Source organism: Oncorhynchus clarkii, chromosome 11 (genome assembly GCF_045791955.1).
Source record: "Oncorhynchus clarkii lewisi isolate Uvic-CL-2024 chromosome 11, UVic_Ocla_1.0, whole genome shotgun sequence".
In the NCBI taxonomy this organism is placed as follows: Eukaryota; Metazoa; Chordata; class Actinopteri; order Salmoniformes; family Salmonidae; genus Oncorhynchus; species Oncorhynchus clarkii.
The window spans coordinates 37197956-37223937 of NC_092157.1; the positions used below are offsets into that span (position 1 = coordinate 37197956).

At 42.8% G+C, this 25982-nt stretch overlaps 1 protein-coding gene across 4 annotated transcripts in view; it reads right to left on the reverse strand.

Moving 5' to 3' along the window:
• LOC139420488 (dnaJ homolog subfamily C member 13-like) overlaps positions 1–25982 on the reverse strand; it is a 68913-nt gene that overhangs the window by 22260 nt on the left and 20671 nt on the right. For 3 of the 4 annotated variants that reach the window (XM_071170690.1, XM_071170689.1, XM_071170693.1), the window contains exons 3-26: positions 17510–17585; positions 17169–17318; positions 16174–16215; positions 14935–15135; positions 14478–14684; positions 14211–14306; positions 13875–13966; positions 13482–13648; positions 10679–10758; positions 10424–10593; positions 10152–10184; positions 9411–9510; positions 9139–9246; positions 8838–8993; positions 8517–8573; positions 8300–8421; positions 8068–8143; positions 7863–7958; positions 7596–7736; positions 5064–5081; positions 1818–1900; positions 1433–1586; positions 1219–1322; positions 879–1038 (exon numbers count right to left, since the gene is read on the reverse strand). In XM_071170690.1, coding sequence (XP_071026791.1) covers positions 879–1038; positions 1219–1322; positions 1433–1586; positions 1818–1900; positions 5064–5081; positions 7596–7736; positions 7863–7958; positions 8068–8143; positions 8300–8421; positions 8517–8573; positions 8838–8993; positions 9139–9246; positions 9411–9510; positions 10152–10184; positions 10424–10593; positions 10679–10758; positions 13482–13648; positions 13875–13966; positions 14211–14306; positions 14478–14684; positions 14935–15135; positions 16174–16215; positions 17169–17318; positions 17510–17585 — 2689 coding nt within the window. The remainder of the gene's footprint in view (positions 1–878; positions 1039–1218; positions 1323–1432; positions 1587–1817; positions 1901–5063; positions 5082–7595; positions 7737–7862; positions 7959–8067; positions 8144–8299; positions 8422–8516; positions 8574–8837; positions 8994–9138; positions 9247–9410; positions 9511–10151; positions 10185–10423; positions 10594–10678; positions 10759–13481; positions 13649–13874; positions 13967–14210; positions 14307–14477; positions 14685–14934; positions 15136–16173; positions 16216–17168; positions 17319–17509; positions 17586–25982) is intronic. The other variant, XM_071170692.1, reaches the window with a different exon arrangement.

Here is a 25982-nt window from a genome sequence, read left to right on the forward strand (position 1 = left end):
TGAGCAAGAGTACATTAGAGTGTCTAGTTCGAGAAACAGATGAGTCACAAGTCCTCAACTGGCAGCTTTATTAAATAGTACCTGCAAAACACCAGTTTCAACGTCAACAGTGAAGAGGCGACTCCGGGATGCTGGCCTTCTAGGCAGAGTTCCTCTGTCCAGTGTCGGAGTTATTTTGCCCATCTTAATCTTTTCTTTTTATTGGGCAGTCTGAGATATGGGGTTTTCTTTGCAACTCTGCCTAGAAGGTCATGTCTGACAAATTCTCTAAAACGACATTGGAGAGAAATGAACATTCAATTCTTTGGCAACAGCTCTGGTGGACATTCCTGCACTTAGCATGACAATTGCAAGCTCCCATCTGTGGCATTGAGTTGTGACAAAACTGCACATTTTAGAGTGGCCTTTTACTGTCCCCAGCACAAGGTGAACCTGTGTACTGATCATGCTGTTTAATCAGCTTCTTGATATGCCACACCTGTCAGGTGGATGGATCATCTTAGCAAAGGAGAAATGCTCACTAACAGCTTTTTGTGCGTATGGAACATTTCTGGGATCTTTTATTTCAGCTCATGAAACATGAGACCAACACTTTACATGTTGTGTTTAAGTTTGGTTCAGTATATAATGATTACATTTTGTTATTATGCATTAGCCTACAAGGCATATATTTTAGATAGCCTTCAGCTTTCATATAGGGAGTTTCCCAGCCAAGCCAACCCCCGCGCGCCAATGTGTTTTTGCGGGGGCCAAGCGTGCACTGCAATTGAGTTCTCTTTGGCTGAACCATTCATGCAAAAATGTTGAGCTATAAAGCTTTGGTTTGCTATACTGCTTCGGCTATACTGCTTTGGTTTGTCTGTGTCAGCACCACTGACCCGGTCCAGCATGCCCATGATGTACTTGGTGTCAGTGAAGGGGCCAATCTCATTGCAGCACTTCCCATAGACGATAGTGAGGGCCTGTAGGCACAGGCACTTCATGGTGACTTTGGGTGTGAGCAGGAAACGGTGGTAGAGCTCAATGAAGAACTCATACCTAAGAGAGGGAAACAGAGAGAGAGAGCGAGAGAGCACGAGAAAGAGAATGATGTATGGACGGAGGAATATTGTGATTAAAACGTTTTAAGTTATGCCTTTCGATTGGATGCAAGAGCAACATTGTCATTAGATGGCTTAGACAGACGGCTGATCATGTCGTAGGTAGCGGATATCTTACGATCTCTTGATGGACCCCGACTCGTCCGTCTGATCCTCTTCCAGCAGGAGACGCAGGTAATAATCACCAATCTTGATCTCATCCGAAAGGCACTCGTACTTGACCTGCAACACACACACACGCAAAAGCACACAACCCACACACAAGTTAGCTACCAATCCACATGCTGTGTTGATTAATGATCATATCATCGTAATTTGGTTTGAACCATGACCTCAAACTCCTGGTGGTTCCAGGAAATGACGCTAGCGTTGCCCAGCTCGCGGTCTACACCAAAGGCCCTCATCTCGCCCTCCAGAGCATCCCGCAGCTCCTCCCGTGTCTTCAGGTTCCAGATGAGGTTGGGCCGTGCATGGTCCAACTGGAACCTGCGACAAAGGAGAACCGGAGATGGGACTACTTATCCAAAACCAAAATCAAATAAATTTTCATGCATTGATTGAATTTATTTCATAATTTAAAGTAGAAGGCTGCTCCAGATGGAGAAACATTTGTATACATGAAAAATGATCGAGGGCAAAACACAATTAAGCCTATACTAGTAAGAGAGACAGTAAGGAAGCCATTTTGTGAGTACGTGACCAAGTGTAGCTAGCTACCTGTAGTAGAAGAGCTCCCAATTGGCTTCAATCTTGATCCTCTGTCTCCTCTTCCTCAGAATGACAGGCTTTTGGTTGGGGTTCTATAGAAGAGCAGCCAAGAACAATGTCAGTCAGTCACTACTACACCTTCTCTCTGGGTTGTTGGACAACTGCTCTACATGAAAGGATAAGACAATGTGAGTGGATGCCATGAATATGACACCAGGCACACCAGCGTTCATGGTAGCCTGAGTGCCAGTATTTTTGTGCTAATCATGCCAACTCCCTGTCACTCATTGTCATACAAAATTGTCATGTTTGGCTTGATAATGACAGTAATGGAGTTGGCAAGGGCACATACAGATCTGGATCTAGACTACGTTAAAAAAGGTACAACAGTCAATAAACAGATGATAGATAAAAACAAATATGAAGGTATGGCATGTAATTGAATAGTGATGGGGGAAAAATGTATAGTTACATATCGGGATATTTTTTTATTAGATTTTTGTGACTAAATCTTTATACATTTTTCTTGTTGGGGGGGCTACATGCACAATACACAAATTGATATAATTGAATACTTAGCGTGCATCAAAGAGCAAAGCGGTCATCAAGGCAAAGGGTGGCTACTTTGAAGAATCTCAAATATATTTTCATTTGTTTAACACTTTTTTTTGGTTACTCCAAGATTCCATATGTGTTATTTCATAGTTCTAATGTCTTCACTATTATTCTACAATGTAGAAAATAGTACAAATAAAGAAAAACCCTTGAATGAGTAGGTGTGTCCAATCCTTTGACCGGTACTGTATATCTATTCTCAAATATTTAAAATGGGAAACGATTGGGATTCCATATGTCTTGAGGCAGGAGGGCAGATTTGGTTAGATTTACTTGAGATGGAGCTGAATTTGTCTATGATCTTCAAAGCATTTGGGAGGGATTGAGGAACACCTTACTAATATTGAGTTGCGTACCCCCCCCTTTAACCTCAGAACAGCCTCAATTCGTCAGGGAATAGACCCATGTTGATTCCAATGCTTCCCACAGTTGTGTCAAGTTGGCTGGATGTCCTTTGGGTGGTGGACCATTCTTAATACACACGGGAAACGGTTGAGCGTGAAAAACTCAGCAGCGTTGCAGTTCTTGACGCAAACTAGTACACCTGGCACCTACTACCATAACTTGTTCAAAGGCACTTAAATATTTTGTCTTGCCCATTCATCCTCTGAATGGCACACATACACAATCCATGTCTTACTTGTCAAGGCTTAAAAATCCTTCTTTAACCTGTCTCCTCCCCTTCATCTACACTGACTGAAGTGGATTTAACAAGTGACATCAATAAGGGATCATAGCTTTCACCTGGTCAGTCCATGCATGGAAAGAGCAGGTGTCCTTAATATTTTGTATACTTAGTGTATAAATGAGATGTCGTGATCCGCAGAATGGAGAGATATTGGTGCAATTTCTTTCGATTTGTCGAATTGCCAGGCTCAGGGGCTCCATAGAGAAAAATAGCAGAGGTGAGATGGGATCCCCTTGCCTGCAACTTCTAGTTATTCTGAATGGAACAGAGCAGGCACTGCCTGTTATTACTATGTCTGAGGGATTGGCATATAGAATTTAAAATCATATTAATGAAATTGGAGCCAAGTTCCATATTATCCAACACCGATCAAAGATATGACCATTCTAGTCTATCAAATTATTTTCTACGTCGAGAGATAGAACTGCCCATGGAGCATTGGTTTCTGATGAAGCATGTAATGGAGGCTGTCTTTTTTGAACAAATACGCTTTGGGGACGGGACGACAGAATTTTAGAAAATAGTTTCATATCTGTGTTTATCACAGATAGAGAGCAATAGTGAGCGCACTGGGTGGTGTCATTAACCTTTTTTTTTTATTTAAATAAAAGCTAAATTAGTGCTGTATTTATGTCCCTTCCAAATAAACCTTTGTGAACAGCTGTGTTTATCATTTCAAGTAACAGTGGACCTAATTGGTTCCAACATTTGAAATTGACCTCAGGCGGAATACCGTCACAACCAGGTGATTTGCCTTTATTCATGTTATCCAATGCCCCTTTGAGTTCATAGAGAGAGACTTGTGGGCTCTCAAGCTGGCTTCCTCTGTTGAAAGAAGAGGAGTTTTTATATCTTTAAAAAGAAGACTTGATTTGACTGGATTTACAAACAGAGGTGTACAATTTGTTAAAGAAAAGGGAGAATCTTCGGTTGATTAATTTAGGTTCTGATAGTAATTCACCTGTGACAGATTCAATAGTGGCAATATCCGCTAATTGATCATTACTGCAAAGCTTGTTTGACAGTAGACAATATTATTTTTGAAGTCAAGTCATATTGACAATATCACAATATTATTGGCTGTTGGCTATACCTGCCCCAAAACTCCAGTGCTTTTCCATCTTTTTTTCTTTAAATAGGGAGCCAATTTATTTTCCGCACTTTTATTTCCATGACTGATTAAAACTAGTTCTCACATGGCTTTATCTTGTCCCTCTGCAGCAGACATATGGTGAGTAATATGTTTGAACATCTAATCTCAATAAAATCACAGTATCAAATCGCAATACATTTACTGACCAGATCAGTCACTCAATATAGTCTTCGTTCACAGTCACTGCTGTCTTTGTCTGTTCCTAAGGCTAGAACTGAGATGGGGAAACAATCTTTCTCCCATAATGCCCATTCATCCTGGAACATGCTTCAGAAGATTTTAAAGTTAGGACAGTTCGTGTCCTTGCCTGTTTTTAAGACTCTCATCGACAACACTGTTTGTGATAACTGCAGTTGGTTCTAATCTTCAATAGTATCTTTAACTTGTGACACTGTCTTTTGTGTGTATTCTGTATTTTTATGTAACGTTTTATGGACACGCTGCTATTTCCCTGTTTTGCCTTCTTGCCAGGTCACCCTCGCAAAATAGGTTTTTAACCTCAATGGGTTTTAACCTGGTTAAATAAAGGTTAAATACAATTTTTTTAAATCACAAAAATGTTTTACTGTATTGATAAATTCAAATGGACAGACAACGTTTAATGTCACTGACCACCAGGTGAAAAATACTGTCATGATAACAAACACCAACAAAAACACAACCTTCGTCATAAACAGTGACAAAAATCGAAATACAGAGATGGGATCACACAACATAATGTGTTGCATGAGCTCTAAATGATTGACAGGTAAGAGGGGGAGGGGTCAAGAGGGAGGATGAGGGGGTCAGTTCTACTTACCAGGTTATTTCTGTCCTGCTGCATTTGATTGACAGCCGAGAACCACAACAGGCAAGAGAGGGAGCATGGGGCAAGAGACAGAGAGAGATTATTGGTCCTCAGTTGGATCAAACAGAGATGCTTCTCAATGACGTTAGGTCAAAGGTCATCTGCATCATAATCCAAATCTTTATCGACAAAAACAGACAATTACAGTCTCCAGTCCAGATTCGCCCACATTTTTATCAAATTAGTAAGATTTAAATGTAAATCATAACAGTTGTGGTAGTGATTTTTGAGTGTTTTGTGGTGATTGGTTGGCAAATAAGAGTCAATTCAATTATTGATTTGAGCTGGGATCACCTATACCCAGATTAAGCCTTTAAAAATGGTCTCATTCTGAATCTGCACTAATAAGTTCCTTTTTATCTTAGCAGACTAAGAAAAACTAGTGTGATGAGAGAAAAGCAGAGGCAGCTGTGGCCCGTACAGGAGGACAGAGAGTGTCTTCTGTTAATGACTGACCCGGTCAGATGGTCTACTCTACTCAACACAAATTAGTCCTAACAAGACTTGTAATTTGTTACACTAACTATGTTACTGTAAATGCTTGCATTACATTCTGTCACCATAACTCACGGTGTTATTCACTCAGGGGCATCATTCATACACTTAGTTGCCCAAAGTAGAAGTCATTACACTTTAAAACCTCTTAAGGATCCACACCTTTTTTTCAATTTTCACCTAAAATGACATACCTAAATCTAACTGCCTGTAGCTCAGGCCCTGAAGCAAGGATATGTATATTCCTGATACCATTTGAAAGAAAACACTTTGACGTTTGTGGAAATGTGAAATGAATGTAGGAGAATAACACATTAGATTTGGTAAAAGATAATACAAAGAAAAAAAAAAACATTTTTGTTCTCTTTGTACTGTCATCTTTGAATTGCAAGAGAAAGACAATAATGTATTATTCCAGCCCAGGCACAATTTAGATTTTGGCCAATAGATGGCAGCAGTGTACGTGCAAAGTTTAAGACTGCCCAAATGTGCCTAGTTGGTTTATTAATAACTTTTCAAATTCATAACTGTGCACTCTCCTCAAACAATAGCATGGTATTATTTCACTGTAAAAGCTACTGTAAAATTGGACAGTGCAGTTAGATTAAGAAGAATTTAAGCTTTCTGCCAAAATCAGATATGTCTGTGTCCTGGGAAATGTTCTTGTTACTTACAACCTCATGTTAATCGCATTAGCCTACGTTAGCTCAACTGTCCAGCGGGGGACCCACCGATCCTGTAGAGGTTTTAAAAAGATTTCTGTGGATCCCTCTGACACACATAGACAAGCAGAGACACCACACATGAAGTAAGCAGCGCATATGCTAGCCATGGGCTCCCGAGTAGCGCAGCGGTCTAAGGCACTGCATCTCAGTGCTAGAGGCTTCACTACAGACCCTTGTTCGATTCCAGGCTGCATCACATCTGGCCGTGATTGGGAGTCCCATAAGGAGGAGCACAATTGGCCCAGCATCGTCCGGAGTAACAAATAAGAATTTGTTCTTAACTTCTTTGGGGCAGAGGGCAATATTTTCACATCCGGATGAAAAGCGTGTCCAAAGTAAACAGCCTGCTACTCTGGCTCAGAAGCCAGGATATGCATATTATTAGAAGATTTGGATAGAAAACACTGAAGTTTCTAAAACTGTTTGAATGATTCGGAGTATAACAGAACTTATTTGGCAGGCGAAACCCCGAGGATAAACCATCCAACTTGTCAAACTAAGTATAGAATCAATCTTTAGGATGTTTTTATCATAAATGTTCAATAATGTTCCAACCGGAGAATTACATTGACTGTAGAAAAGCAATGGAACGAGAGATACCTCTCATGTGAAAGCGCGTGACTGAGAACGAGGCTGCTGGCAGACCCTTTAGTCAAACAGCTCTCATCCGGCCCCCCTTCACAGGAGCAGCCTGAAACAACGTTCTAAAGACGGGTGACATCTAGTGGAAGCCTTAGGAAGTGCAAAATAACCCATATCCCACTGTGTATTCGATAGGGGTGAGTTAAACTACAAACCTCAGATTTCCCACTTCCCGTTTGGATTTTCACCTGCCATATGAGTCCTGTTATACTCACAGACATCATTCAAACAGTTTCAGAAACTTCAGGGTGTTTTATATCCAATACTAATAACAATATGCATATATTAGCATCGGACTGAGTAGGAGGCAGTTCACTCTGGGCACGCTATTCATCCAAAAGTGAAAATGCTGCTCCCTATCCCAAAGAAGTTAAGTAACTTACACAAAGGTTAAATAAAACATTTATAAATAAAATATCTGCTCAGTGGCCTCATATAACAGCATAGAAAACGGTTTGTTAGAATGTAGTTCAAAACCCACAGGTTGCCCGAGTGTCTCCCCCAAGCCAGGTAATGCGCAAAGCTGCTGGATGTTAGCCATGCTAACTGGTACTACAGTCCTTGGTCCAGAATGAAGCCCCTGAATGGGGAAGAAAAGTGAGCAGCGAGTTCCTCTCCTCACCTCCTTCTGGGCAATGCCCATCTTGTCCCTCCAGTGCATCAGCACAATGTCAGCCTTCTCCTTGGCAAACTTCTCTACCTCTTTGGCTGCTTTGCCCGCCACCCGCTGCCAGTCAGGCACCTTTTGCCGACCAAACTGGTCCTGTATTCGACAAACAGAGAAAAATATACAGTACTGCTAACATACAAGCACACATTCATTTCTAAAAAGGTACCACAAAAGAGTGGGTACAGGGGAATTTGGGCTAGTGTCTCTACAACAGGTTACCGTGGCGATCTTGACGTTGTCTCGGATGTGCATCCTGTCCACATCTTTCTCCGGGACGGGATCAAGGCTGTCCAGGTATGCCAGCAGCCCCGTCGGCTGAGGGGAGAGAGAGATGGAGAGAATGTACACCATATCAAGTTCCCTGCCCCTGACAGTATGGATGGTACACAAGTGAAGTGCCTTGAACACCTGTCTAGAGCCTCACCAGTATTCTCTTGAGGAGGTTCATGGCAATGGGGTTCTCTGCAGTCCACAGGCCCACAAGGTGACGACTTAGCTGCCTGTGGGAAAACAGTTAAAAAACCATGAGTGAGTTTGTCAGAATCCTAAATTGAGATAAAGATACATAATTTGGACTTTTGAGTAAATCATGCATGGATGTTATGGGAGATGTGTATAAATCTGAAGCAAACAGATTTCGATCCATTGTCCTTTACCTGTTGGTGAGCATCCTCTGGTCTGAGCTGACGGTGAACATGGAGGTGTGTAGGTGTCTGGGCAGTGCCCCCTCACTCAGAGCCAGCTCCTGCATCTTAGTGGCTATCTCCTTATCCCCCTCCTTATAAACAAAACAAATATTAATCTTGATCGTCACCAATACGATCACCAAAATTCTTATATTTTTCATATCAAGTCCTGCTCCCCCAGCCTCACCTCAATGATGGCCTTCATGACCAGGCCTGCTCCCTTCACAATGGCCATAGAGGGGTGCTAACAAAAAAACGTCACATCACTTATAGAAAGCAGGTCATACAAAGACACTGTGTAGACGCTCTTCTTCTTTTCAATTTGTCTTTTCGTTTGACCCACCTCTACCTTTTACCCTCTTTCACTAATTGTTTTTCCTTGTTAGGAAAAGTCATAAAATCCACAATCCTCCCATCATTTCCCCTTTCTCTTAGTCTGAAATCCAAACAAATAAATGAGCATATCCGTTGGATTCCATACTACCTTTCTCTCACACCTCCTAGCTACCTGGAAGAGTTTGAAGAGGCTGCGTCCGTTGGAGGCCACCATCTCTAGCAGCATATCAAACTGCTGACCCTCGCTGGTCTCGCTGTAGGGGGCGCACAGGGCAAAGGTCAGGAAGTCTAGCAACGAGCTGATCACCAGTGCCCCTGTGCCGTGTTCCTAGAGGGAGGGTAGAGAAGTGGAAGAAAAAAGAATGTAAAGAAGACTGTCAATAAAGAACAAAGATGGCTTCCTTTGGTTTACTGCCGTGTTTCGGGACGACCAACAAAAAAAGGTTAGTAGAGGTTGAGGCTGACACACGTACCACGTTGCTGACAAACTTCTCTAGAAGGTTCTCCAGGAATTTCTTGGAAGACATCAGTGACGCCTTGTTCAGTTGCTCCTGACGCAGGTCGTAGTCATCATGCATCGGCTGCAAATTAAAATAGCTATTCAATTGAAAATTCTCAATTTAAAATAGTGCATTAACAAAAGCAGTCACAGTCCGTGTACGGTCATGTCGCCACATCAATATTGTGTGTAAGATGGTGTGTGTGCGCTTTCAGTACCTGCTCAGGGAATGCAAATGGCACTTACACACATTAGAGCACAGAGCATGTCTATGGCGGCGTGTGTCACTCCGTTGTTGTTCCTCTTCAGAGCTTTCACCGTTTTCACCCCCAACTTCTCCCGGAACCTGCAAAACACACACACAGATTATACTAGAGAGACTCACTCATTCATTAATTTCATTGACATGATAGGGAGACAAGGGGGACAGTCATTGACACTGGAAATTCAAAAAGGGCCTTTGATACACAAATATCTTTTTCAATGGGTCTGGGGGTTTATTCTCAATTCCACAGGAACCAAGAATAGAAATACACATCCTCTCATACATCTCAGTGACCCCAGAGGAGAGAGAGATAGTGTCCTGGATATATGAGAGAGAAAGAGAGACCCAGTTCAGAGAGAGAGAGAGAGAACGAAATAGAGAAAGAGATAAGCACACAAACTGTACACAGGCAGACAGAGGTGAAGAAGAGAGATGGACGGATGACATCACTTCTCTTTTGCTCTCCCAGTGTTTGAGACACATGAAAGGAGAGTAGTAGACAGATGAAAGGAGAGCAGACAGACAGATAGCAGGCTAGCCAGCCAGAGACAGACAGCAGGCCAGACAGACAGCATGCCAGAGAGACAGAAACAGAGCAACCGGGCAGAGGCAGACAGACGTAGTCGGTCAGTGAGTCAGACAGAGGAGGTTAGACAGACAAGAGGCAGAGAAGGAGGGAAAACAGACAGAGGGCAGACTGAGATGTATGGATTAATATTTACGTTCCATCTGTGAATCCAGACCCTTGACCAGACCTTGGAATGACAGAGTATGTCTGTTACCTACACGCTTACCACAACACTAATACACAACACTGCATAGCAATAACTGTCAGTAGGAGAGGGGGGTGGAAAGAGAAGAAGGATGGGGAGAATGTAGCAGTGGTGGGGAGAGATGAGAACAATTAGACAGTCAGAGCTTTGAAGGAGGGAGAGAGGGGTAGTGAGAAGTCAGGAAGAAATGTTAGCAGTGTGTGTGTGTTTTGATGCCTTACTTGGGCAGCTGTGTGAAGGCCTGGAAACCTGCCTTGGAGGCTACGAGGCGTCGGATGGCGTGAAAGTGACTCTCCAGCTCGGCGTTGAGGCCCGGCAGCTCACACTCCTGGGACAGCAGGGCCAAGATGGCGTTACTGATCAGCTTCTCCTTGTTCTCTGAAAACAGACCCTGAGAGACGGCCGGAGGAAAGGAGTGTTAAGGTAGGCCTAATACACTTACAGACACACTCTCCTTGGTAGGCTTGAACACTCACGTCTTGGGTGACTGCATGCAGCACGCCGCTGTAGGATACGTTAGCGTTGAATCTGAACACTGCGTCTGCAAAGCTTCCATCTGAGAAGGACAGACAGAGACACTTTGTCAAACTAGTTCTCATCCAAGCCTGAAAGTTAAAGCCTGGTCCGACATTACATAAATGAAATGAGCCCGAGCGCGAAAAGAGCAGAGAGAGGAAATCTCACCTTAGTTATGTTCCACTGAATGATGAAAATATTGAAATAAAGTAGGATAATGTAATTAAAGGCATGTATCAAATTGTTGCTTAAACTGAAACGCCCAAAGTCATATCCAACCATTATACAAATGTAAAGCAATAGTCATATGTGGTCACCTAGATCATTTCAGCACCGTTTTGATTGGGACAGCACCACTGGGGATTTTTTAAATGTAATGAACCCTTATTTTACCAGGTATATTGACTGAGAACACATTCTCATTTACAGCAATGCCCTGGGGAATAGTTACATTGAAGAGGAGGAGGGATAAATGAGCCAATTGGAAGCTGATTTTGATAAATCAATCAATGTCAGAATTTTGTATTCACGGAATCTCCGTTTGGATATTTGGTAGGGATGTAACGATTCATCGCTAAGTGCCCGTCCCTGATTCATACGTTTAAGATACTAGAGCATCGGTCTGCAGATCCCAAACCGATCCAAATGTAGCATGCGTCGGTCAGAAAAATCGATTCAAATATGACAAATCGCTGTTTCACAATTATATATAATTTTTAGATTAGGTATTTTCTGAAGGTAGAAATAATGTCATCTTTTGTGACAACTGATGCATCCTCACCTTCAGTGTCGAAGTAAGCATGTAATGGTGTTGACAGTCATTGATCTACAAGTCATTTTCCATGCCAACCCCAGGCAATATTAGTAGTCTACTGTAGTCAAATGGCGCACTGTGTCCAGCTTCACGCACTGACCAATGCGAGGTACGCGGCCTGATCTTACACATCTGCACGGTACCTTCAGCTTCAAAGGCAAAAAATAAAATAAGATAGTCAGCTTTATTAGTTGAGTGACAACCTATGTATACTGGACAAAATTATAAACTCAACATGTAAAGTCCTTGAAATGTTCCATATACACATAAAGCTTATTTCTCTCAAATTTTCCTTCCCAAATTTGTTTACATCCCTGTTAGTGAGCATTTCTCCTTTGCCAAGATAATCCATCCACCTGACAGCTGTGGCATATCAATAGGCTGATTAAACAGTATGATCGTTCCACAGGTGCCCCTCGTGCTGGGGACAATAAAAAGGTCACTTTAAAATGTGCAGTTTTGTCACACAACACAATGCCACTGATGTCAAAAATGTTGAAGGAGCTTGCAATTGGCATGCTAAGTGCAGGAATGTCCACCAGAGCTGTTGCCAGAGAAATTAATGTTCATTTCTCTACCATAAGCTGCTTCCAATGTCGTTTTAAATAATTTGGCAGTATGTCCAACAGGCCTCACAACTGTAGACCACGTCAGCCCAAGACCTCCACATCCAGCATCTTCACCAGCTGATGAAACTGATGAGTATTTCTGTCTGTAATAAAGCCCTTTTGTTGGGAAAAACTCATCCTGATTGGCTGAGCCTGGCTCCCCAGTGGGTGGGCCTGATCCCAAATTGGTGGGCCTTTCAGTCATGTGAAATGCATAGATTAGGGCCTCATGAATGTATTTCAATTGACTGATTTCATTATTTGAACTGTAACTCAGTAAAATCCTTAATTGTTGCATGTTGCGTTTATATTTTTGTTCAGTATAATTTGATAGGTTATTGTTATCTATGCGAGGTTGAAAATGTTTTACCAGAATAAAAGTAAACGATCAAAACCATTTGATTTTGAGATGGGGGTGAAATCCAAAATTATATTGATAAATATTGATACATTACTAGCTCAAACACTTAATCTGCAAAAATGAATTAGTGGGTGATGGTGATTTCAGAACCCAAGTGGGGGAGATAAAATTACATTAAAAACAATATGCCACATTGCTGCCCCTCCCCTAATCTGATAGGGGGGTGCTAGATGCCTAGTCTACCTCATGGCTCAGCTCAGGTGCCTACATAGTACATACACACACACAAAATTAGGCTGGGGAAAGGTTATTGAGGTGAGTGCTCATGATCATCTTATTCACGTATTAGTTGATCAAAACATTTTGCCAGCATGTTACGTAGCTTAAAAAAGTGGATTTTCCTCTTCACTCTCACAGTAGCCCGTCCTACTCCCGTCCAAAAGCCGACAACTTGTCTGATAATCAATCGATGCGCTTCTCCTGATACTGAGATGCACTGCCTGTCGTGGTCTTGTAGATCCTCGTTCTCACGAGTGCATTCCAGCCTAACCGTATCGCAATTTGAAACACGACCACAAATATTTCTGGCCCAGTCAATATTAGAATCCTGGCGCCGCTAGGGGCCCCAGCTGTTGCAGGTGAGAAAGAGTGGTATTAGGATGAAGGTGCGCAGACACGCACAGTTTTTCTTTAACCCACAGGTTAATTAATCAATTAATCATTAATCAATTTCACAGAATTCGAGGCAGTCGGGGGCCACATAGAGTTCTCATTCTCAGGCCGAACCCAAAGTTAACCCCTCAATCCTTTAGAGATACAACAATTCATTTCAGGGTCAAATTCATTTGGGCACACCTGAGCGATTGCTATTGGACAATCTCAGGTAGTACCGCCCAGTTTAAGTCAGTTTTCTTCCATTTAGTGAATACTGAATACACCCCAGGTCAAAAAATCAAACCTGTGATAGGGGTGTCACTCACTAGGGGGCGCTGCCAGAAATTTGAGGTGCAGGCTCTCCACTTCCTCGTCCACGGGCATGCTCATTAGGCCCCAACGCTGGCCTCGCTGGGTGGTGGCCATCTTCACACACACGTCCCTATTCCCAGACGCACGCACCCCGTCCAGCAGGCTGGCCATTAGGGAGTCCCTAAACACACACACACACACACACACACATCAAATTAAGTCATTAGAAAGAGACAAGGATATGCAGATATGACGCACACACAGAAAATATAGAAAAAGACAACGATGCAGGATCGAGAGTACAGTACATATGAGCAGGGTGTGAACGGAAGTGAGCTTAGCCAACAGAAAAGGAAATGGGAGGGCAAATATGACATTTGCCGTTATAGAGCTGTTTTGTGCTGTACCTGTCTGTAGAGCAGTACTTCCTGATCTGGCCTCTGATGAACTCTATGGTGAACACCTGGGGGTTCTCCGCATCGCAGATGAGAGCAAACACCTGCATGCGCGCACACACACACACAGTTTACTGCAAATGACACTAGCACAACGGAGCTTCAGTGCAATTTACTTGAAAAAGACAAACATGGCATTTAACAGAGCCTGAGGCAGAGGCCAGGTCATAGAAATAGAATGAATAGAAATGACAGTTCTGAAACCCACATAACACAAGGAAAATTAGACTTCTACCAATTCGATGGGTCAGCCCCAGTGTTTGTGTTGGAATAGTAGCAGCCACTCACCTCTCCAAAGGGCTTGATGGTGACTATGTTGTAGGAGGCTGGGTCTCTCTCCACCAGACATGTCTCTGTCAGGCACAGGATCCTCTTGATGGGCTCCTGCCAGGGACAAACAGTACAGGAGAAGTTAGTCTCAAGCTGATAAGGGCCAGTTGACTACAAAGCACATTTTAATCTCAATGTCCTAACAAAGTCAAAATCTCTGCAGAAAAAAGGTAAACAGGTCAAATAAAAAGGAAGGAACGATGGTGATGGCAGTTAGATTCTGACCGAGTGGCGCGGGGAGACCTTCTGCACCACGAACTCTGCCAGGGAGGTGATGCACTCGTCTGAGCCGTACTTCCCAAGCCGGTCCGTCACAAAGTCCTCGAAGGTAAGCGGGTCCTTACGCAGCCGCAGAGTGATGCCGATGAAGTTAGCCGCGTGCTCAATGGCGCTTTTGATGATCCCGTCCCGATGCTCTGACGCAAACAGGTGCTGAGGGGGTTGGATGGGGCAGATAGAGAGAGGGATGGGGAGGTGGTGAGAGGGATGAGAGAGAAGAGAAAGAGGGATGGGAAGGTAGAGAGAGGGGGGTGTGGGAGAGTGTGAGAGAGTGCAATTAAAACAGTACGTGTGCGAGTCAGTCCTGGACAGTGGAATTTCTCAAGGGAATAAACACATATTTGCACACAGACAATTAAACCTTTAGAGACTAAGAGGCACACCCCCCCCCCCAGGTACGTACCAGGCGGCTGAAGCCCCCATAAAGGATGCAGAAGCCCCCCTGGTAGTCGTTGAGCTCTGCAAAGCACTCCAAGGAGCGGTAGTCGTAGGAGCACACAACCCGGTTGGTCTGGGGGTCAATCTGGTCGATTCCCCCCGGGGTCACCTCCAGGCTCACCGATTTCCGTGTGTCGCTCCAGTGGTGCTTGTAACAGTTGTAGCGCTGACGGGACACACACACGTTAACAAAGTGGACAAAACTGGTCATGGCATCACGGCATAATATAACTCTGGTCCAGGGTGTTACGTGCAGCTTGGGGAAGGCTCGGCGTCAGCAAGCCACATGTACAGTAACACCCCGGACCAGAGCTAGACATGATAACGCCTAGAGATCTATCAGACATTCAAACGCAAACCAATCAATCAAATTGACAATGTCTGTTTTTTTTATCCCTCACAACTAATGGATATAGAAACTGAACCACTATAGAAGACCCTGGTTTACAAAAATATGAAGATAATCCTTGTCTGTGCCTGGCTGCCCTTTTAAAAACAGAATGTGTCCCAAAATGATACCCTATTCCCAATGTAGTGCACTACTTTTAACCAGGGCCTATAGGGGATAGGGTGCCATTTGAGACGTAACCATAGTGCTCCTCTTTGAAGAGATCACCAGGAAGTTGTATTGATCTGTGCTGTAGATGAAAGTCACCCTTTAGGGGAGCAGGCGAGTGGCTGCTCTATTCCAACCTCTCTCTCCCAGGGAAATGGGATTGTGCTGATGGAGGGGAACACAGACAGAGGCTGCGTCCCAAATGGCACCCTATTCTCTATATAGTGCACTACTTTTAAACCAGTGCAAATGGCACTACATTGGGAATAGGGTACCATATTGGACGCAGTGTGAGACATTAAATAAAATCCTCAGGGTTCCTGACTGAGTCTGCTAGACCAGCTCAGTGCGGAGACATCCTATTATTATCGTCAACTCAGGAAGAACAACAACCAGAGGCTGCTCCACTCTGCCCTTCTTCCTCCTCTTTGCTCTACTCAACATGGCCCTGGGGTGTGTGGGGTGTTTGTTTTACTCATCCCCCCCCCTCCTTTGATTTGTTCTTATCGCCATTCATATTCTATTCTCCTCTATAGTGTGGTCATGCATTCTGTAAAGGAGCACTTCATTCTTTCGGTTCTCCTTTCACTCGTTTGTTCAGGTCTTCATTCCCTCCCTCCTTTCGCCATTCCCTCCGTCAAGACTTACCCTGCCAGTGATCTTTCCCTCTGAGAAATCTGTTCTGAATCTCTGCAGAGAAAGACAGATCAGATTAAATATGTATTCACTGTAATCTGGGCACGTATTCATAATACTTCTCAGTGCTGAATTTAGACCTGATTTGTCTTCTACATCATAATGAAGAAGACTACGTGACACAGGGGCGCTGATCCTAGATCAGCACTATTAATGTATCCTGGATAGGTAGGAGATTGAGATATCACCCTTTGAATAAGTGTAATTACACATCAGAGATGAGTCAAGTCACTATGCTGGTCTAAAGCTTATGGAAATATCAAACTCAGAGACTCTTACACCTTTTCAGGGCAATGATTTCATGACAACGCATTTTGTTGTATGCATGGTGTGTGAGAAACAGCTCTGTCAAGGGACACGCCTTCCCTGCAATTTAGATCTGTTCGTGTGTGTGTGTGTGTGTGCGTGTGTGCATTCTTGATAACTTAATTGTGTTTAATGTATGTGATGGTGTGATGGTGTTTCTAAAGCAACTTACAGTCAGCCACTGTTGCTAATGTGTTGTAAGCATTCTCATGCAAAAATAATGGTTGAGGTGGGAGGTGGTGATTAAAGGGGCAATCTGTGATTCAAACAATGACAAAGCAGTCATTCCAGGTAGCCTAGTGGTTAAGAGTGCTGGGTCAGTAACAAAAAGGTCACTGGTTCAAATCCCGGAGCTGACTAGGTGGAAAATCTGTTGATGTGTCTGCTAAACGAGTAAAATGTAATCCCACCACTTTTTGGGGTAAACAGCTGAGGGGTGGGGCTTAAGAAATGTAACCACTCAAATGTATAGATGGGGCTATGGACTGAAGTTACACATGGTTTACAATTAAATGGTTTTACAAACAATCGGCTAAAACAAGCTTATATTTTGGGTTCTGATGAGGGTTAAGGCATCTGAACTAAGCTCCTGTGGTATTTACAAGTTATATTCTTCCAGAACCAATCATGTCTTCCCTCACCAGTGCCTCTGTGAGTAGCTCTGTCCTGTGCTCTGTGGAGAACTTGAGCGTTTCAGACTTCTTGCCGCTGCCCTTGCGGAATGTAAGGTTAAACTCTGTGCCCTGGCCCTTTCCCACCGGCGTGATGCCGCAGATGTCCCCATACGGCCACTGCAGGGCACCACAGAGGAGACAGAGAAAGAGGCAAACATGTCACTGAGGCATGTCACATTCACTAAAGCAAAAAATTACAGATCATAGATTAGCATCCAAATGGTGACAAATGATATAGCGATCACAAGGATAATGTCACATGACTCAGACAGAGACCTAATTAAGGGTTTTAAAATGAGCCCACTGACCTGGTTTGTGACTTCGAGCGTGGCGGGGTTGTACGTGGTAATGCCATGAGTGCCCACGGAGAAGACTCGTTTGTACCTGGAATAGAGAGGAGGAAAGCTTAGTCAGTCAGATACCTACCCACACAACATCTGTTATACAAAGACCTATAGGACATTGCGAGGACTGGGTGGTAGCCTAGCGGTTAAGAGGTTGGGCCAGAAACCGAAAGGTTGCTAGTTCGAATCCCTGAGCTGACTAGGTGAAATCTGTTGATGTGCCCTTGAGCAAGGCACTTCACCCTAATTGCGCCTGTAAGTAGCTCTGGATAAGAGCGTCTGCTAAATGACAACAAAAAAAAACAACAATTGAGTTAAGGCATTGACACGTTGCTAGCATTTGCCGGCCAAGAGTACTTAGCACCTCTGAACACAGTGCCGGACGTACAGTGAGTTCCAAAAGTATTGGGACAGTGACACATGTTGTTTTGGCTCTGTACTCCTCCTGCGGGGACGGGGGCTGAGATGAAAAATGAAATAAAAATACTATACTAATTTCTCACCATTACAATAACAGAGGTGGGTATTTTTTTGGGGGGGGGTATGATATCTGTGCGTCTAACTTTCTCACTCATCATTATTCACGATTATCCCTAATCATGGTAGCATCCACATTTGTATTTATTATGGATCCCAAGGCAGCAACTACACTTCCTGAGGTCCAGCAAAATGAAGGCAGTAATACATGTGAAAAACATTACAATACACTCATAACAGATTTCACAACATATTAAGTGTGTGTGCACTCAGGACTCTACTCTAGTACCACATGTATAGTGGGGCAAAAAAGTATTTAGTCAGCCACCAATTGTGCAAGTTCTCCCACTTAAAAAGATGAGGCCTGAAAAAAAAATCCAGAAAATCACATTGTAGGATTGTTAATTTTAATTTAATTTTACCTTTATTTTACTAGGCAAGTCAGTTAAGAACAAATTCTTATTTTCAATGATGGCCTAGGAACAGTGGGTTAACTGCCTGTACAGGGGCAGAACGACAGATTTGTACCTTGTCAGCTCGGGGATTCGAACTTGCAACCTTCCGGTTACTAGTCCAACGCTCTAACCACTAGGCTACCCTGCCGCCCCTAATGAATTTATTTGCAAATTATGGTGGAAAATAAGTGTTTGGTCACCTACAAACAAGATTTCTGGCTCTCACAGACCTGTAACTTCTTCTTTAAGGGGCTCCTGTCCTCCACTCGTTACCTGTATTAATGGCACCTGTTTGAACTTGTTATCAGTATAAAAGACACCTGTCCACAACCTCAAACAGTCACACTCCAAACTCCACTATGGCCAAGACCAAAGAGCTGTCAAAGGACACCAGAAACAAAATTGTAGAACTACACCAGGCTGGGAAGACTGAATCTCCAATAGGTAAGCAGCTTGGTTTGAAGAAATCAACTGTGGGAGGAATTATTAGGAAATGGAAGACATACAAGACCACTGATAATCTCCCTCGATCTGGGGCTCCACGCAAGATCTCACCCCGTGGGGTCAAAATGATCACAAGAGCGGTGAGCAAAAATCCCAGAACCACACGGGGGGACCTAGTGAATGACCTGCAGAGAGCTGGGACCAAAGTAACAAAGCCTACCATCAGTAACACACTACGCCGCTATGGACTCAAATCCTGCAGTGCCAGACGTGTCCTCCTGCTTAAGCCAGTACATGTCCAGGCCCATCTGAAGTTTGCTAGAGAGCATTTGGATGATCCAGAAGAAGATTGGGAGAATGTCATATGGTCAGATGAAACCAAAATATAACTTTTTGGTAAAAACTAAACTCGTCGTGTTTGGAGGACAAAGAATGCTGAGTTGCATCCAAAGAACACCATACCTACTGTGAAGCATGGGGTGGAAAAATCATGCTTTGGGGCTGTTTTTCTGCAAAGGGACCAGGACGACTGATCTGTGTAAAGGAAAGAATGAATGGGGCCATGTATCGTGAGATTTTGAGTGAAAACCTCCTTCCATCAGCAAGGGCATTGAAGATGAAACATGGCTGGGTCTTTCAGCATGACAATGATCCCAAACACACCGTCCGGGCAACGAAGGAGTTGCTTCTTAAGAAGCATTTCAAGGTCCTGGAGTGGCCTAGCCAGTCTTCAGATCTCAACCCCAGAGAAAATCTTTGGAGGGAGTTGAAAGTCCGTGTTACCCAGCAACAGCCCCAAAACATCACTGCTCTAGAGGAGATCTGCATGGAGGAATGGGCCAAAATACCAGCAACAGTGTGTGAAAACCTTGTGAAGACTTACAGAAAATGTTTGACCTCTGTCATTGCCAACAAAGGATAAATAACAAAGTATCGAGAAACTTTTGTTATTGACCAAATACTTATTTTCCACCATAATTTGCAAATAAATTCATAAAAAAATCCTACAATGTGATTTTCTGGATTTTTTTGTCTCATTTTGTCTGTCATAGTTGAAGTGTACCTATTATGAAAATTACAGGCCTCTCATCTTTTTAAGTGGGAGAACTTGCACAATTGATGGCTGACTAAATACTTTTTTGCCCCACTGTATATGTGTAAATGTGTGTATAGTGCATATGCTATTGTGTATTTGTATGGATGTGTTGCTTCACAGTCCCCGCTGTTCAATAAGGTGTATTTTTTCTGTTTTTTAAATCTAAATTTTACTGCTGGCATGAGTTACATGATGTGGAATAGAGTTCCATATAGTCATGGCTCTATGTAGTACTGTGCGCCTCCCATAGTCTGTTCTTGACTTGGGGACTGTGAAGAGACCTTTTGTGGCATGTTTTGTAGGATATGCATGGTTGTCCGAGCTGTGTGCCAGTAGTTTAGACAGACAGCTTGGTGCATTAAAGAACACCCTCTGTGTTCTGTTAGACAGGTAACTCTATCCATAATATAGCAGGGGGTGTACAGCCATAACAGACTATGATCAATAATGTCAAAAGCTGCACTAAAGTCTAACAAAACAGCCCCCACAACCTTTTCATCATCGATTTCTCTCAGCCAATCATCAGCACAGTAAATGCTGTGCTTTTTGAATTTATGTAGAAGTGTTTAGAAACATATTCGATTGTTATTTACAATAGAAGTGACTCCGAAATAAAAAAAAATACATTATTTATCATTCATTTCTATTGGGCACATAATCTGAAACACAACCAAAACGAACAGCAAATGCATCCAACAAATGGGTAGTGTTCCAAGCTTGATGTTGCCGAGTCATTGTGTGCTATGAATATATGACCAAATACTTTTATACACAAGTGAATGTCCCAATACTTTTGGTCCCCTAAAATGGGGGGACTATGTACAAAAAGTGCTGTCTAAACTGTTCACCCGATATGGATGAAAATACCCTGAAATTAAAGCCGACAACCTAAACTTGAACCCCATATTCATTCTACCGCCAAAACAACAACAAGTTATGCTCACTGTAATTTGCTAACCGAGTGCAAACCAATGTCGAAACAGCAGAAAATGTTGGCAGTCCGACGCCTACCAGCAGGTGTTCCCTGAAAACAAACTGCGTCAAACGAACTCTGAACGAATGTCAGATAAAGGCAGACCGTCATTCAGTGCGATTTCTCCTGTAGGGGCAATCTATTCCCTACATAGTGCCCTACTTTTGACCAGAGCCCTACAGTATGTGACCTAGTCAAAAGTAGTGCACTATATAGGGAATAGGGTTCCATTTGCAACTTAAGGTAGCTCAACATTTAGTAAAGAAATTGACTGGAGTACTGCAGTGATGGTGGTGGACCTGAATGGCTTTGCTGCTGGCATATCTGAAGTGACAGAGGTTAGACCAAGCACTGGCTCGGCTGGCGAATACCATTAACATTGACGAATTGATGCAAAAAAAAATCCCAGTCAATGCTCCCGAAATACCTCCGGAGCAGGAAATAACCATAGTAGAAATAAAGAACTATTATGTCTGAGGAGTTCGACACTGGACAGAGTGAGATGAATGGACCAGGGAACTTGTATGTGCATCTCAAATGTCACCCTATTCCCTAGTGTATTAATTTTGACCAGAGCCCCTATAAAAGGAATAGGTGCCATTTGTGAGGCAGACGATAAATACTGTACCAAAATGGAGCGGAGCTCTGAACAACTGCTACCGTTTTGTCACTGGAACTGAATAATAAGTAGGGTTTAGCTAGCGAGTAGCTTGCTGACACTGAGGGAGACCACGGTTGAGTTAATATAAAATCCAAGGGAAGCGTGCTTGAGATCTAAGAGATATGTGAGCGCCTGCCACATTCAAAGGGAGTCAAAAAGGGCAGCCACTGTAAAGCGATGACTGTGTGTTTATAAGTGTGTGAACGCTACCTCAGAGTAGATGAAGACTTTCCTCTAGGCTGCACCCTTGATCGCTTTCCTCCACATAAGACCGAGGGGGAGACTAGGCTAGCTGGGCACGTCGCCACTCACAAAGAGAGAGACACGAGGGCTAAAACTTAACTGACTTCCCTTCACTTCCCTACTAAGGCCTAAGATGAGTCCCAAATCACACCCTATCCCCTATATACAGTACTTCTGACCAGAGCCCTATGGACTAGAGGTCAACCTTTGATCCACGCCGAAGTGTGTCCAGATATCAGTGATAGAAATACAGGGGTAGAGTCTACGTTTGGGTGGAATCTACAGTCTCTGCATCCCTGTAGCAGAGTCTACCTCCATCTCAATCCTTATGCAAGCACATCAATTCCCTTTCATCCTATCCTGAGCCAACTCCCACCCTCCCTCACTCGCTCGCTCTCCCTCCCTCTCAGCTCTAAGTGCAGGGCCCCTGCTCTGCTATGACACCCCTCTACATGGAGCCTTTGTCCTTGCTGCTCAGTGGCTGGGCCAGGCCTAGTCACACGACTTGTTAATTATTCATCCTCTGTGACCTGTACTCTCCAGGCAGATACAGGAACTCAACCAGCCTAGTCTAAGCACAGCCCAGCACATACTGTAGTAGCTAGGGCCAGGAGTTTTTCCTGACCATATGACCTGACCAGGACATACTCTGGGCCCGGGTTATAAACTAACTAGGACACCCCACGTTTTTTTTCCTGGGCAGGTCACATGGTCAGGAAAAACTCTACATAGCCATAGCCTACATGGGTCAGAGGTTATGAAAAGTAGAGGGCAGGGCTGGCTAGGCTGCTCCTCACAACAATAACAGCCATTATACAGGCATTCCCTCCATGACCTCAGAGTGCTTTACATCATCATAAAGGCACTGCTATCACATTTCATACGAGTGTTATTGGAAGCAGTGGAACATTTAATTGGCAGGGGGTGATTTCCATGTAAAAAAGACCCATGAGCACCAACATGTGAAGTTCATAGGAGCATATGAAATTGGGTGTCAAATGAAAGCCAAGAGTCAATATTTGAGAAATGAATACATATTTTGAAACAATTTTCCATCCTAAAAATTTGGAATAAGCAAAGGTTTTGATATCTGGTCAAACAGAAAAGGGGTCTTAGAAAACAACAACCAGAAAAAGTCTTAAGGTATTAGAAATACATCAAAAAGAAATGTTGAAGATCCCTGCCAACTAATATCACTTATATTTAGTCTGAGAAATGTAATGCCTTGAAATTCCATTACCAAAAACCCACATATCTTTAAAATATTTTCACATTTCTCAGAAGTAACAAGGTAGACATATATACACACACAAGTTAGTGTTTTTACAGATAATAATTCTATAATAATCCTCGGATGGGGCCACAGTGTCTCCTGACCCCTCCTGTCTCAGCCTCCAGTATTTATGCTGCAGTAGTTTATGTGTCGGGGGGCTAGGGTCAGTTTGTTATATCTGGAGTACTTCTCCTGTCCTATTCGGTGTCCTGTGTGAATCTAAGTGTGCGTTCTCTAATTCTCTCCTTCTCTCTTTCTCTCTCTCGGAGGACCTGAGCCCTAGGACCATGCCCCAGGACTACCTGACATGATGACTCCTTGCTGTCCCCAGTCCACCTGGCTGTGCTGCTGCTCCAGTTTCAACTGACCTGAGCCATAGGACCATGCCCCAGGAATACCTGACATGATGACTCCTTGCTGTCCCCAGTCCACCTGACTGTGCTGCTGCTCCAGTTTCAACTATTCTGCCTTATTATAATTCGACCATGCTGGTCATTTATGAACATTTGAACATCTTGACCATGTTTTGTTATAATCTCCACCCGGCACAGCCAGAAGAGGACTGGCCACCCCACATAGCCTGGTTCCTCTCTAGGTTTCTTCCTAGGTTTTGGCCTTTCTAGGGAGTTTTTCCTAGCCACCGTGCTTCTACACCTGCATTGCTTGCTGTTTGGGGTTTTAGGCTGGGTTTCTGTACAGCACTTTGAGATATCAGCTGATGTACGAAGGGCTATATAAATAAATTTGATTTGATTTGATTTGATAATTCATCAACAAAATTGGTAAGTGATTAAAACTCTAAATTCCGTCACCAAATCAGTAAAGGGATTTCTGCAATTGAATTGGCTACAAAGGGAAAATCACAAAAGTCACAAACCACAGTTGGGTTCACAAGTTTGGACAGCACAGTACACAGAAAAGAAAAGTAGAATATAGTTCAGTAGAGTATAGTACACAGTAGAGCACACAAGATTTGAGTACACTAACTCCACGTTCCAAACTTGTGAAACAGACGTCGATGATTGATTCAGATTTGGTCCTGTTTGGGGGCAGAGTTCATTAAAATAAAAAGTCTGTGTGTAGAATAATACCCAAATATACAAAAGCAGGATATTGCATATTTTAGGATACATCACCATGAAGAGAATGATGTTCATATTTCATAAGTATGCATTTCTGTGTAGTATAGACCAGGGACACATGATTAAATTAGGTTACCGCAATTCTGTTACTGGGTGCAAATCCACTTTACTTACTGTAGTTCAATAACCAAAATTAGATTTTTTTCAAAGTCTAGGTGTCATGTCATAGCTGACACCCCATTCTTTCTGCAGACATCATTGAATCTTAATTCGGAGCAGATATGTTTGTTTTTTTAAGAAACACTTGGACACAAACTGCAGGAGATTTTTCAAAAATTCTGTTACCAAATTTAGCATCTGCACAGTTCTTCCAGTAAATGTGTTTTTGTCAAATGTTCAGTGTAAATTGTTAAAAGTAGTCCTTTGTGCATGGAGTTGTATGGTTCGTTAAACTTTTAAAATCAATGGTTTTTGTTTGGCATACATTTTAATGAGGCACAGAGGCCTAATGCAAAGGAAGGCAGTGATAAGCACTAAGGCACTTGGGTATTTTGTCTACAGCTGGAAAATCTATTGTCTACAGACAGCTAGGCTTTGGTACATGATGTACACACAAGCACACAGTGAAAGAGCCTTTCCATTGACTGAATCAACTTGTCTCTTCCCTCAACAATTCCTCAGTATTGTCTGGGACAGAGGAAGGCAGTAGTGTGGGGGGTGTGTATATGGAGGATGATGTTACCAGGGAATAATAGAGATTAAGGTTAAAAGGGAGTTTATATGAAGAGAAAGCACAAGACGCAGTGTTAGCGATGCATACTACAGCCCTAACCACAGACACAGCAGGGTAAATCTATTTGAATTCTATCACTTCTTGAAAGCATCACTTATGATTTAAACTTTTCATACATGTTTGCCCAGGAAGAAGTGGTCAGAAAGTGACTTCAGGAGATTAAGGTGCTCAGTTGACCCATTTCGCATAATCTACGAGAGGTCAACCGATTATGATTTTTCAATGCCGATACCGATTATTTGAGGACCAAAAAAAAGCCGATACTGATTAAATCAGCTGATTTTTAAAAAACGTATTTATTTATTTGTAATAATGACAATTACAACAATACTGAATGAACACTTTTTGTTTAACTTAATCTAATACATCAATAAAATCAATTTAGCCTCAAATAAATCATGAAACATGTTCAATTTTGGTTTAAATAATGCAAAAACAAAGTGTTGGAGAAGAAAGTAAAAGTGCAATATGTGCCATGTAAGAAAGCTAACGTTTAAGTTCCTTGCTCAGAACATGAGAACATATGAAAGCTAGTGGTTCCTTTTAACACGAGTCTTCAATATTCCCAGGTAAGAAGTTTTAGGTTGTAGTTATAGGAATTATAGGATTATTTATATCTATACCATTTGTATTTCATATACCTCTGACTATTGGATGTTCTTATAGGCACTTTAGTATTGCCAGTGTAACAGTATAGCTTCCGTCCCTCTCTTCGCCCCTAACACACAGAAATACGAGCCTTAGGTCATTAATATGGTCAAATCCGGAAATGATCATTTCGAAAACAAGACGTTTATTCTTTCAGTGAAATACGGAACAGTTACGTATTTTATCTAACGGGTGGCATCCATCAGTCTAATATTCCTGTTATATTACACAACCTTCAATGTTACGTCATAATTACGTAAAATTCTGGCAAATTAGGCGGCCCAAATTGTTG